General features: G+C 32.3%; 1 protein-coding gene across 1 annotated transcript in view; it reads right to left on the bottom strand.

Annotated features, from left to right (window-relative positions):
- Positions 1-14,920, bottom strand: part of LOC140431322 (phosphatidylinositol-binding clathrin assembly protein LAP-like) — a 112,184-nt gene that overhangs the window by 12,543 nt on the left and 84,721 nt on the right. The window contains exons 9-12 of the mRNA XM_072519255.1: positions 11,951-12,221; positions 11,793-11,897; positions 5,949-6,141; positions 1,700-1,892 (exon numbers count right to left, since the gene is read on the bottom strand). Coding sequence (XP_072375356.1) covers positions 1,700-1,892; positions 5,949-6,141; positions 11,793-11,897; positions 11,951-12,221 — 762 coding nt within the window. The remainder of the gene's footprint in view (positions 1-1,699; positions 1,893-5,948; positions 6,142-11,792; positions 11,898-11,950; positions 12,222-14,920) is intronic.

The raw sequence follows: 14,920 nt of genomic DNA, 5'->3' as shown, positions 1-14,920 counted from the left end.
TTTATTATTCTTCTTTGACATTCTTCTTCTTCGGGACATAATACTGATGTCATCGGCATATTGATTTGTTTGTTAGGAGATTAGATCTTCCTATATTCAACTGTCTTCTCACATATTTGAGAGACTGGTTGAACAGTGCGGTACTAGCCCGTCTCATTGTTTGTCTAGGCTATTTTAAGTATATTTGTTCCTCATATGATATCCCTGAAGTATCCCAATATTCTGGCTGCCTTTTTTAATTGTTTTTTCACTCCCTCTATATATCTATCATGGACGATACATCTATTCCAAGGTAGTTGAAATTCATGACTTGTTCTATTACTTATGTGTTTGTTAATTATTAGTTTACATATGTGGGGCATATGTGGTTTACATATTACGTGTTTAACTTATTACTGTTATATCGAATATGTAAAGTAAGCGCTGGAGGTATTGTCAAAAGGTCAAAATATGAAATTATAAATATGTAAATTGATTATATTTTAGAATCTATTTTTCGAAGGGGATGTACCTATATCTACTACAAATATTGCATAGAATTTTTGAATTGTTCTTTTATATTTTTTTGAATTTGAAATAAAATAACAAATTAAAACTATTTGTTTTACAGTCAATAGAAAAAAATTAAAAATAAAACAAATAATGTTTAAATTGTTTTTATTTATTTATGTTTTTATAGTAGGTGTTACCATCGCTAGCACTTATGCAAGATTCAGTTCACATGGGAATGCTCTTAATCAAATTGTTAACATTTTGTTGTGGTAGTTTGTTCCATTCTTCAAGAGCAGCTTGTACTAGCTCTGCGGTGTTTTGTGGATTATCTATCTCGGCGAGCTTTAATTCTTCTTTAAAGCATATCCCACAAATGCTCTATAGGTTAAGGTCGGGTGAACCAGCAGGCTACTCCAGAACAGTTATAGTTTCTGCTTCAAGGAGGTCTGTAGTCACCCTGCTAGTATGTGGAGTTACATTATCATGAATTAAAATGGAATTGTCTCCCATTGCACCACCTCTCCAGAGTCTAACTATAGGTTCTAGAACCAAATCAACATACCTGCGAGTTTTTAAAGTTGGTGGGATGGAAATTAGTATTTCATGTATTTTATTTTGTCTACTTGTTCAATATCTTTATTTTTTATCTGGATCCCTGTTATGACGTTACCCCTCTTACTGATAACCGTCGTTTTTGTTTTCCTTATATGTATTGTTAAACCAAAGTGTTTTTACCAAACATACAATATCGCAAATTGTGTTTAGTAGCTTCTGCAGGTCTTTCTCATTTTCAGCAATAATAACTGTATCGTCAACATAACGAATGTTATTTATAGTTTCACCATTTATCTTGATCCCCTCTATACAGTTTTCAAATGCCTGTGTAAATAACTATTCAGGGTATAAATTAAATACTAATGGTGACAGTATACAGCATTGTCTCACTCATCTACTTATCTGTTGCGCATCCATGTTAGTTCCATCTACTGTTACTACAGCCCGTTGGGTCCAATAGAGATTTCTCACTATGTTAATATCATTTTTGTAGAGTCCTTTTCGCTTAAGATATTCGATGAGAATCTTATGCGTAACTTCGTCCAAACCGTTACTCAGTTAAAATAACGGTTTACACTCTTCTAAACCATACTTTCCCATATATCCGCCATAACACACAGAAACAAAAAAAACTAAAATAAAATATACTTACCATCATCTGTGGATGTTGTAGGTACATTTGTGGCTGAGGTGATGTGACTGTTATACTACTAAACGGCGAAGTAGCGTTGGACATGGATTGGTTCATTGGTTTATAACCCGCCCCTGTTGTATCAGAAATAGGTTGTGGTGTCCAACTTGTTTTAGATCCTGTCTTGGATCCTGGAGAATTCCACTGAACACCCCTAAAATATAAACATAAATTTAGCAGGTTTTAGTCATTCGCTATTGTTTTTTATTCGTTGTAAAACTTCATTATCAGTTATACATGAGTCATCCAAGAAATTTTGTAACATTCTTTTTTGTATAGAAATTTGCAATGCTTCAATTCGTTTCATTGCAGATACGTTTTATCTCCATGCTTCAAATCGTACGCCAAACACTATTATTTGTCTTTCACCAGAAATATTGTAGCATTTTTGTTTCACCCCGTATATCGTAAAAACGAAAAAGATTCTTAATCTTTTAAGAATCTCACTTGTCGCTTGAAAACATTTCAAGCGACAGGTGAGTTGATAACCTTCTTTTTTGTAAGAAATATATATGTAATATAATAAATAAATTTAGGTAACGATATTGAGTCTACTTGATTTTTTAAGCAAGAATAATTTCAAGGATTGAAATTATTCTTTTTTCACTTTTGTTCTTGAGACTTTTCAAGTTTCGTATGATTCTGATCACTCGACTTAATTCTCGCTTTGCTTTCTATTCAATATTCTGCGAATGAAAAGCTTGAACTTTTTGTCGAAATTTCATTAGTAAGAAGTGACGAAGTGAAATTTTCTACTCGTAGGAAGAATCGCCTAATCATGCTATCGGCATTTGACAAATAGTTTACGATTTCCATAAAACTAAAAAACATAGGTCTCCATCCATTAAAGACTTTCATCATCATCATTGTTGCTACAGCCCTATAACAGAGCCTCGACCTTCCCAAGTCTATTACGCCAGTCAGTTCTATCCATTGCCAACTGTTGCCAGTTTGCAGCGCCTATTTGTCTACCATCCTCATCTACACCATCCCTCCATCTGAGTTTTGGCCTACCCCTACTTCTACTTCCCACAGGTTGCGACATAAGGATTCTTCTAGGAGGGTTGTTCTGCTGTGATCTTGCCAGATGTCCTGCCCATCTTAGTCTTCCTATTTTTATAAAGGATACTACGTCTTTACCACCAAATATATGTTTATATCTCTGATATATTTCGTAGTTGTACCTCCTTCTCCAAACACCATTTTCACAGATGCCACCAAATATTCTTCTCAGGATCCTTCGTTCAAATATAAGCAGGAGATTTTCATCTGCCTTGGAAATGGTCCATGTCTCCGACCCATACGTCAACACTGGTTGTATAAGGGTTTTGTATATGGTTATTTTTGTTTTTTGGCTTAAGTTTCTGCTTCTCAGATATCTACTCAGTCCAAAATAGCATTTGTTTGCTAGGATTATTCTTCGCTTGATTTCTTCCGTCATGACGTTCTCCTTGGTGATCAGGGAGCCTAAGTATGTGAATTTGTCCACCACTTCAAAGGTAGAATTATCAACCGTGAATTGGTGGCCGATGTTTTTGGCTCTAATGTTGGGTGTTGATGCCATTATCTTAGTTTTATCTTCATTTACTTGCAGGCCCATATTTTTTGAGGCGTTTGACAAGGTGGTATACATTTCTTCTTGCTTGCGTGTTGTGCGGGCAACTAGGTTGACATCATCTTTCCTCTGTTGTCTTTAAAGAGTTTTGTCATTAAAGACTTTATTAAAGAATATTCTTAATAAAAAATAAAATTGGCTATGGGGAAAAGAAAGACCCAAAATAAAAGTTAACTGAAAAAAGTCTTACTACAAAATGGGCATTTGAGTTTTGCAAATGAAATTTGCATTGATATTAATATCTGTAAAAATAAATAGCCTATTCGCGTAAAAAAATTACGTTTTTGTAAAACAGGTGACGCGAACTGGTACAGGTGACGTTAGGGTTAAATATAATCATTAATTAGATTATTTTAATGTACAAGGTGTACACAAAAAGTTTTGCACAGGCCATCTGGTGGAAGTTACTTAATATCGTAAATATTATTTTCGTACATTTGTCATTTTTTATGGTAAACAAGTTTGACAAATTGAAAATGCATAGCCTGGTTTAGCAGCAATGCAGCAAATTCCCAAAACAATCATTACCGGGAAAAAAATGAAAATCTCTAGTAAAAATTTTCGTGCGATGATTTGTACAGAGATCAACTGTTCAGAGATGACTTGTTAAACTTGTTCACAGATGGTTTGAAGAATGCAAGCGTGGACCCACCAATCTCAGTGACGGATTCCGTGAAGATCGTCCGGTCGCCGCTGTTGTCCGGAAACCATGTTACTTATTACAAGATTCGGGTATCATTGGGCATAGGCATGATTAAAATAAAAACAATTTTTCATGGACATTGGTAGTGAGAAAGAAGTGCAGTCGTTAGATTCCTCATAATTTGACTGCTGCCCATAAGAAGGAACGTGTCGATTGGTGCCGCGCCACATTCAAATGATTCAGGAGGCAGCTTCAAATTGGGTATGGAACATCTTGACTGATGAAAACATGGATATATGAACCGTGCTATGAGCCCGAAACGAAAATCAATCACCAGATTGGCTGTTTCAAGACGAGCCAAAGCCAAGAAAGGGAGTCCCCACTGGTAGCGTTAGCAAATAAATGGTCGCGAAACGGAAAAGACAGATCGGAATGACGGAACCATCCACACTGAATGACATACAACACATCTTGTTATATCAGAACAATCCCTGCTCTCACATGGCTCGTAGAACACCCAAGTAGCTGAAGAAGAAAAACATCGATTTCGTGAGCTGTTCTGCATACAGTCCTGACTTTTCACCGTATTATTTCTTTGCTTACCCGAGACTCAAAAACAAACGACGCGCGGCGCGGTAAACGTTTTAAGGTGCCAAATAAGTCGGCCGAAGGAAAAACTTAATTTCTGAGATATTTAATGTAACAAAAGTATGAACATTGGTAGTGATCTTAAAGACGAATACTTTGAAAAAAAAAAATAAAGTCGATTTTTCCCAAAAAATATGTTTTCCTTCAATTATTTGTGCAAAAACTTTTGGTGTACCACTCATAATATACATAATATAATATTATTAAACTGTTTGTTCTTTTTTTACGTAACTTTTTTTGCGTAAACGAAAAGTCCAGTGTCTTACTATACTTAAACTTAAAACTTACTATACTTCACTTGGTGTAATTAATTAATATCCGAATTAACACGGTCATTGCCATATCGGTATTACCCAATGCACTGTAGTCGTTCGGATATAAGCGATTCTTTGTAGTCAATGAAGCCTCCTCTACTTAGTAACAAGGCTCAACACACACTACAGGCTAACCTTTACATTATATGTGAATGGGTGTGTAACTAATGGCCCACGTCATAAAAAGGCTCTTATTCTCTTCATATCCGTATATCTTTTCTTGAAGGAAAAATTCTATATTAAATATTATGTTTAAGTTTATATTGCCACATTTGATTGCAATGAAAATTATATTTTTAACTGCTGTCTGACGTTTCCATTTCCACTCCGAAAATCGTTTTCAAAAAAGATTATTTCGAAAAATACACAATACGGATTTTCCTTACATTATATGTGAATGGATCTATAACTAATGGTGCACGTCATAAAGTATTCTCTTCATATCCTTATATCTTTTTTTTTTCTTGGAGAAAAAAGATTATGTTGTTAAAAAGAATCGTATTCTCTTCATATGCTTATATCTTTTCTTTTTCTTAAAGGAAAAAGATTATGTTTATGTTTATATTGCCACATTTGATTGTAATGAAAATTACATTTTTAACTGCTGTTTGACATTACGATCCCCACTCCGGAAATCATTTTCAAAAAAAAAAATTTCAAAAAATAGTAAAATGTTTTTAAAGCCGAAAGTTGTTTGTCAAACAAGAGTTATGTTTGCAGCTCGCCTAACCTGTATCCATTCAAATCGGAACAAAAGAGGTGGGCTAAATTTATAGTGAGGCCTGTATTCAACAACAGGTTAAATAATGATTATTATCACCCTTCTTGCAGCCCTTAGAAATCGTAGACAATTTTTAGGTGTTTAGGTTGCAGTAGTGTTAAATTTATTTATTAGGGGACTATGAGATGAATTCAGATTCATCTGTTGTGTGTATGTATGTATTTTAGGTATTTTAATTTTATTATGTTGAGTGAAAAAACCTCACTTACTTTGGAGCTGTTCTACTATTAATAGAAAGATTTTCCGCTAGAGATGCTAGGCTCGATTCCAAATCACCCGTAAGTAGACCGTTCGAAGAAGATGGCTGGTTGTTGTTTTCAATTATACTTGCAGTATTATTTACTTGCTTACCATCAATATTTGACGGTTGAAGAACCCCTCCTAAGGCATCAAAGTTGGTCCCTAATAAAAACAAGCCATAAATTAAAAGTGTATATGGTAAAAAATATAAAAAAATATATATTGTGTACCTAGACCGTCGGATTTCAATATAAGTTCAGCCACGATTGTATCTCTTATGCCTTTGAGAATACTGAAAAATGTAATCAAGTGGAGTAAAACATGTAAAAATTGTGGGGTTTTCTAGGGAAATCTGCGTGAAAATTGAATTTTCTTCCGTAAAGAAAATCTAATATGCTGCGATGATGTATGAATCGATAGAGGAGTATTGATTGGTACAAATTTAGGGATAAGTGCTACTGGTGCACTAAAAGTGTTAATTATGACTTAAACATGTAATGTTAATACGTCAGTGTCCGTGATTTTCTCCTTCATGCCACTTGAAAGTTCGTTAGTTTAGGTTAGAAAGGAACCTGCAAAAAAAGGCATAACGGCAAGACGTATATAAGAAAAATTTTACCTTAGAAAAATTGCGGAAAATAAGAAAAATTCGATTTTTCTTTTTTTTCTTTCTTTTTCTCATTGCTTATATCATATGATATTTTTAGTGCACAAAAAGGCATAAGGGATAAAATAATGGTTGAACTTCGTATTGAAATCCGACGGTCTAATCTTATGTAGCAACATAATTATAACCCTTATTTAATTCAAACCTACTTCATTTGCACACAAAACAGTTACTGGTAGGATTAAATTAATAGTTTAGGTGATGTGATCATTAACCTTAGTCTATTTACAATTTTACGTTTGAATTTAGTTCAAAGTATGGAAATAAAATCCGAAAAGTCAAGATGACGTTGAGATTCCAACCTGTATTTTGGAACAAATTAATCCTATTTTAAAAAACTCACCCTAGGAATTATTTGCACATATTTACGACGGTGCTAGTGCAATGTGTGGATAGTTGCGAAAAGTTAATGTTAAAATCCGAGAAATTTACAAAAATGCACATACATTATAGTTTATTCGTCTTCCGGGTTTGGACCGTGTCATTTGTGAGTGACCCAAAAGTGGGTTCATCTCGACGTTTCGCTACAATTGTATGTAGCTTCTTCAGGAGAACAAAAAAGAAAAAGAAACAAAAGACAGGAAGATGGGTAGTTAGCAACGGTATAGTCGACACGTAATTTCGTGAGAAAATTTATAGGAACCAGAGGAGTAAAATACTACTAAAATGGCAACACTGTTAGAGTTACCACTACTTTATTGAACAGTAGCGTAGATATCTAATTTTTAATTAAATAAAAGTTTTTATTTTTATTTAAGAAAAAGTTTCATTTTCTATAAAGTTTAAATAAAAAATATTGGTGTTGTTAACTTCTGTGATATATCTAGGAAGTGATAACACTAATCGACTCGGCTAAATAGAACTTATTGTAAAATAACAATACCTATAAAAAATTGTTCATAAAAGTAATTATCACATACAATTAAATAAATTTTTTATGTACAAGTATTTTAGTATACAAACGTTTTAATAACACAACTGCTCATAAGTTTTAAAACTTATGATCACATTTTATCCCTGATAACTTAGTTATTGTAATAAAAAAAATAAAGAATTAATTTTTTAAATTATATACAACGTATTCTATTACAGTAGACTCCCTCTATAACGAGAACTGAAATGACAGACTAATTACCTCGTTATAAGCGGATCTCGTTATATCCAACAACAATAATACTGTGCATACATATGAATATGTAGTTTTCTAAAACATTAACTTTCTATAGTGAAGCCATTCGGAGCAATATAAGATGCTAATAAATATTGTTTGAATGGCGTTTTTAAAACAAAGTTGTTTACTTTTATTGTCAATGAAATGCATTAAACCAAAAAGAGTTGTTTACTTTTACTGTCAATGATATACGTTAAAACAAAAAATTTGTATTCTGTAAATATGTATAAAGCGTATAAAGTTATCTTGTCATTTTTGACTGCTTTTAATTGTCCAGTATTCTATCTATCATATTTTCTAAAGATGTGAAACAGTTTTATGCTTCTTCATTTGCGTTTTGTCCTTAGATAAAGTTTCTGACAACCTTTAAAACACGTGTGAATGGTTAACCCAATACAATGACACTTGTGAATCATAAATTTTACATTTCCGACTAAGAATCATAAATTGTAAGAAGTTTATTGCGGGCGGCCCGCAGTTAAAAAGGGTATTTATTTATAGCTACGACCGAGCAAAACGTAAAAAACACGTTTTTCAATCTTATTTTTTCTCGTTATAAGCAAATTTACCTCGCTATAAAGGGTTATAGTTCAATAGAAATTTCACGGGACATCTAATGTACCTCGTTATAAGCGAAACCTCGTAATAACCGTGTTCGTTATAAAGGGAGTATACTGTAACAACTTTGGTTTGACACCGTGTGAGAGAAGACTTAGTATCTCAATAATTTAAAAATGGGTAATAGGTCTAAAACTTTTATGAACATCTTTTTTATATATCTAGCAGGTATTTTATAATAACCTAACCTGTACTTTGATTATTTTAAATTAAATTATGTTGTATGTTTTTGTTCTATCATGAAGTGTATTTGTACTCTATTTTCAAAGATATATAAGCAAAACGAGAATTTGTACAATTACAATAAAAATAAAGGTTTCAACTAACACCTAGTTGGAAATAAGAACTTAATAATCTACTCATAATCACTGTTATCACTAGTATCAGTTGTATCTTCTATATTTATAGTTCATTTGGTTAATGCTGGTAAATATTTAACATAGTCATTTTCCACTGCGATTACATGTTTGATTAAACTTTTCCAGTTGGTTGCTGTGATCTTTGTGACTTCTCTTCTAATTAACTGGAGAGCAGTAGACAAAAATTTAGGAGCCACGTTTCTTCTTCTTCTATTACCTTTAAGTTGTGTCCATATTAACTCTATTGGGTTCAATTTGCAATAGTAAGGAGGAAGTAATTGTAATACTGGGCATACCAAGCACGGTATGCCCATTACTGCGAGTACAGTTATCAACAACATATTCCTTCTGGTACTGTCTACTGTCAACAACCTCCAACAATTCCTTTTTACTATATGATGCCTCAAAGTACAAATCTTTCTCAAACAAATTCTTGAATTTGTAATTTGTTTCAAGTAATATTTGGAATTTTCTCATTAATCTTGAATAATATGATACGTTGTCCATGATAATCACACTATATTTAGGTAATCTCGGAAGAAAAGGTTCCTTTAATATTTTTTTGTAAGTATTAATAATACATCATCGATCCATCTATTTTCTCCACCGCAGTGTAAAATTATAATTCTCTGTCCTGTCATGTAGGTAAGATGTTTCTCCTATAGTCTTGTAGCAGATTGCTTTGGACAATCTGATAAACATGTTTCTACAATTGCTTCTGATTTAGACCATTTAGAACACAATTCTTCATAAACATGTTTCAGCATATGTTTGGATGGTATCATCAGAGAGGTATTGAAAATGTCGCTTACATTTTACTACACGGCTTTGTAAAGATATTCCAATTGATTAGAGGGTTCCGCTGGCTCTTCAGCTGCAGAAGTTAGTTTTATAAAAACTAACTTCTGTTTTTTCTTCAAAAAAAACATTAAACGTTTACATCTATGGTTCCTGAGTTGAACTTTTTTTATACTTCATTTCCATCATATTGATAGCTGAAAGCATTATAATTGACGCTCGAACTTCTTGTGCGATATATATATGTATATATATATATATATATATATATATATATATATATATATATATATATATACATATATATATATATATATATATATATATATATATATATATATATATATATATATATAGATTTTTCAAACCATGATTCACAAATTGAACCCTCCATATCCTCATGATAATCTAGATTCACGTCTTTATTTTTTTTACAGATATTAATAATAAATCGTCGATGCATCCATTTTCTACACAGCAATGTAAAATTATAATTCTGTCCTTTATTGGGCGGTAATGAATTAGAACACTTTTTGTTATTATTCGTCCAACTTTTTTCACGGTGTCATGAATACCATACCAGGTTTCATCCAAATAAACAATATTTCGTTTAAAAATAAAGTTTAAAATAATATAAAATATTATACCTGCCTACCCAATTGTAAACCACTGGACGGTCGAAACGAAATTTATTGGGATAAACTACTTTATGGTTTCGGTTGCTCAGGCAAAAATTGTTATCTTACGCAAAGAATGCATCGATGATAACTTTATCTGAGCGACTGTACATATTTTACCAGGCTCATCTAAATGTAAATATCGATGAGAATATTAAAACTTTGTATTATTATACATCTCAGTCATTGATAATTTTGCAGTTAATAACTACTCCTGGTAGAGTACTTTTATTTTATTTTTTATTGTCTGCTTTTATTACAGATAAATATATTTTTACACAGTCTCACCGAAATACGAGGCGACTATTACTCAGTTACTCAACGCAACCAGAGGCGAATACTAACTACCAAGATGGGCATTTGGTCACAGTAACTCAACTACTCAACGCAGCCAGAGGTGAAAACCAAATGCCAGGACAGGGATTCACGTCCAACAGCTCAGAACACTAACGCGTCGAGAGGCAGGGAGTGAATCCGACGATTACTCCGCTACCGCTCTATTTATAGTCGCGGTGACCTGTCGTGTCGGGACGTATCGGCACACTCCGTGGCGCGAACGTCAAGAGGCGCGCGCCACGGGTAGTTACCGTTGCTAACTACCCATCTTCCTGTCTTTTGTTTCTTTTTCTTTTTTGTTCTCCTGAAGAAGCTACATACAATTGTAGCGAAACGTCGAGATGAACCCACTTTTGGGTCACTCACAAATGACACGGTCCAAACCCGGAAGACGAATAAACTATAATTCTGACTCTGGCCGTGGAAGCCTACGATTTCGATGCACATACATGTTTACAAATTATTTAAGGAGAGGTTCCTCCAAAAAACGTGTTTTTTTAATAAATTTTATTTATAGTACAAAAGATATTTCAAAATCAAACTTTTTACAGGTGAAAGTACATACATTAAACTAATGAAAAAACTTTTTTTTTCAAAATGGCGACTCTGAAAATGGATCCGCAAACTCGTCCAGTTTATTTGTGAGTGTCATCATTTCTTGAAAACGAACCATTCGAAAGAAAAAAACAAAACAGTTTCATATTTTATATCGAATTGGCTATAATCGGAACTACAATGAAACATTTTCACCGAAAACAAAACAAAATGCAGGACTTTGGAATTTTTCGACACTTTTGCACGTTTAATTGTTTATAACTTTTTTAAATAACAATGAATATTTTTGGTTGTAGTATCGACCATACAGATATCTGGAGAGTAAAATAGCGTTTGGTTCATATTGAAAAGTGCAATAGTTTCGAAATATGAGTGACAATTAGTTGAAAAAACGTGGTTTCGAGAAGAGCTTGTTGATTAAAGTAAACAAGCAAGATTTTTAATTAAAGCGTTGATTTTGGGTTATTCAATCAACGTTATAATATATTTTATTAATCCTCTAATTCTAATCATGTTAATTATTTCGTTCAAAATATTTTGTAAGATATTCTATTGTCATTTTTGGATCACATTTGGGAAAATTTTTATTTTGAATTGTTTGTTTACTGTAAATTACAGATGCATTTACTTACCTTTTGATTCCGAAGCTCCAAAAACAGAAGCAAAATTATTTTCAGTCACAAACAACGAAGCATTCGGCATTCCCGAAGTATTTCCTGGACTCAATACACTAAAAGCTAAAATAAGTTTTTATTAAAAATTAAACTACTAACAAAATAGTCATACATACCATTTTCATTTGCCATCCAAATATTGTTTTGCTGAGGTATCTGAGGTGCAAAGGCATTTGTGTTGGAAGGACTGAAGGCGTCTGAAAACGGATTTGATAGTTGCAGTAGATCGTCCGACGCTTTCAGGTTAGGCGGTGTCTGCTCATCTGCAAATAGATCGAATGACGGAGAACTTACGAACTGAGATGAAGATGTATTGTTGGATGCTGACGGTGGAGAGTTGCTCAAGAACGGATTGTTGATAGTGGTTGTTGGTGAAGATACCTTAGACTGTAACAGAAAAAATATGGTAGGGTTAAAATTAAAAACAAAAATAATGCGTAATGCGATATTGTTTTTTAAATCACAGTTTTTGAAGGTATACTTCTATACGCGCGCTCCACGTTGGAAATTTGTATGGGAGTGAATCTGTGAAATCATTACATATGTAAGATAATGAGTAAGAGAGAGACAGAAGATATATTTTCTCTCTTTTCCTCTCTCGAATATAAAAATGTTCCTTTTGTATATATATATTTAATACTATATATTATATATATATATATATATATATATATATATATATATATATATATATATATATATAATATATAAAATATTTATTAATATTATTATTTATGTGATATGTTTTGTATTATTTATTAAATGTTCATAATTATATTAGTCTTTTGTATTTCAAAATAATAATCTCAATAAATCACTGTGTGACCCAAAACTGTCAATTTTGAAATCCGTTTGTGTCATAGATAGATAAATAGATAGTTTATTTGACTGTAATTTACAAAAAGGTTTACAGCAAGTCAAACTAAAATTATAAATATTAATCATTACAACAAAATGAAAACATTACATTAAAAATATTTAAAACATTAAAATACATATAAAACGTACAATATGGACATCATAATATAATTAAAATAACATTAAATCTGGTTATGTTACAGCTTGGGTATTCACAGATACACTCTGGTAATATTCACCTAATGTATAAGGACACCTAGTCACTAGGTACTCTTTGACTTGGTTTTTAAAAGCTGTAGTTGAATGAATGTTTTTAAATTTTTGAGGAAGTTGATTATACAATAGTAAACCACAGACAGTAGATGACTTCCTACTTATTTCTAAATGTCGATGGGGTACTACAAAGTTTCTTATTTCTTGTGTTGTGTGAGTGAATATCACTGTTACATAAAAAAGAAAAGTTATGTATATTATTGTCATTTTTAAATACTTATGAATATTGCATTTTAATTTGTATTGTATTATTATATTGAATTATGTTGCACTGTATTGTAGTGTATTTTTTTATGTATATTATTGTCATTTTTAAATACTTATGAATATTGCATTTTAATTTGTGTTGTATTATTATATTGAATTATGTTGCAGTGTATTGTATTGTATTTTTATATTAATAACAAAATAAACAATGAATTTTACTGCAGAGTATGTGTAAAGAAATTTTTGCATTCAACTCCTTTCATACATATTATGAAAATAAAAATCTACATTTTCATCAAAATATTGATTCAATCCCTCATTTACTATACTCCTATTAAAGGTCAAATGTTGTTTATTAATTGTTAGTAAGTTGTTATTAATTCTGTTTCTCTTTCTGCTATTTGTTACCTATAGCATTACATATGTAATGATTGTGCAGATTGACTCCCAACTAAATTTATACCTGCTAATGCGTGTATAGAAGTGTAACTTCTACCGGCAGTCCCACTGGACTGCCACACCCGTTTTTTTCTTAAGAAGGTTTACATAGTTACTAAGGACATATCGAAAAAAATTAATTTTGTCTCATTCATTTCTCAAAATTTACAAATGTAGAATACTGAACTTTTCAAATAGAAAAAGAAATTTTTAAAGAATGTCAGTTTATTACAGTATATAATATTAGTATTAGACAAACCAGATTACTATACCTATACATGTACGACACAAGCTGAAAAGAAATTGATGATACTGAATATTGATGACAGACAGGTTAGACGATGATTAAGAGCACAACTGCATATAACAAGAAAGTGAACTTATGGTTCTGAAGGAACGTCAAGATTTCAACCAAATTATGAATCTACCTAAAAATTGAAGAACTAGAGGCAACCAAAAAAACCTGTTGAGAGTTAACATGTTAGATCAGAGTAAACAACTACCTCCTCTTCTTCTTCTTCTAGTGCTCACTCCACTAATGAAGGTTGGCCATAATCATTGCAAATTCGTCTCTATCTTCTGCTTACAAGCTTCTGTGTGTTTAACCCGGCCCGGACGCGAATGTTTTTTAGTCAGGATATTTGTCGTCTACTAGGACCTCTTTTTCCTTCGATTTTACCCTTCAAAATCAGCTGCAACAACACGTACTTATCATTTCTAAGTATGTGGTGTCTTTAATGGTGGTGAAAAGTCCTCTATCTGGTACCATTTCGTTCGTAATATGATCGGTCCATAATATTTTAAAAATTCTCCTAAAAAGCCACACCTCAAAAACTTCCAGCTTTCTCATTAAGTCAACATTAATAGTCCAAGTTTCAGGACCATAAAGAAGAATAGAGTGGATATATCACTTTACCATCCAATATCGGATTTGAAGATTAAGTCATTGGTTACTCACAAATTTCCTCATCTTCAAAAATGCTGCTCTTGATTGCTTTATTCTTGATCGAATTTCTGATTTCGAATTCGATCTTCAGTAATCCAGACTCCTAAGTACTTCATTTTGTCCACTTGTTCAATATCGTCATTTTTTATCTGGATCCTTGTTATGACTTTAACTCTCTTACCAACTTTTGCGTTAAAATCTCCTACAATTATTTTCATATCATTGGTCATACCTTGGTCATGAATATATGGGTAAAACAGTGATAAAAGAATGCTTCAATCGATTTAAAAAAAGGTCGCACATCTATTGACAGGGAGCAGGTTTCTGGTCGACCGTCCAACACAACAATACCGGAAAATATCGA

Source organism: Diabrotica undecimpunctata, unplaced genomic scaffold (genome assembly GCF_040954645.1).
Source record: "Diabrotica undecimpunctata isolate CICGRU unplaced genomic scaffold, icDiaUnde3 ctg00000631.1, whole genome shotgun sequence".
Taxonomy (NCBI): Eukaryota; Metazoa; Arthropoda; class Insecta; order Coleoptera; family Chrysomelidae; genus Diabrotica; species Diabrotica undecimpunctata.
Note: the sequence above shows the minus strand (reverse complement) of the source record. Positions and strands in the feature narration are given on the sequence as shown.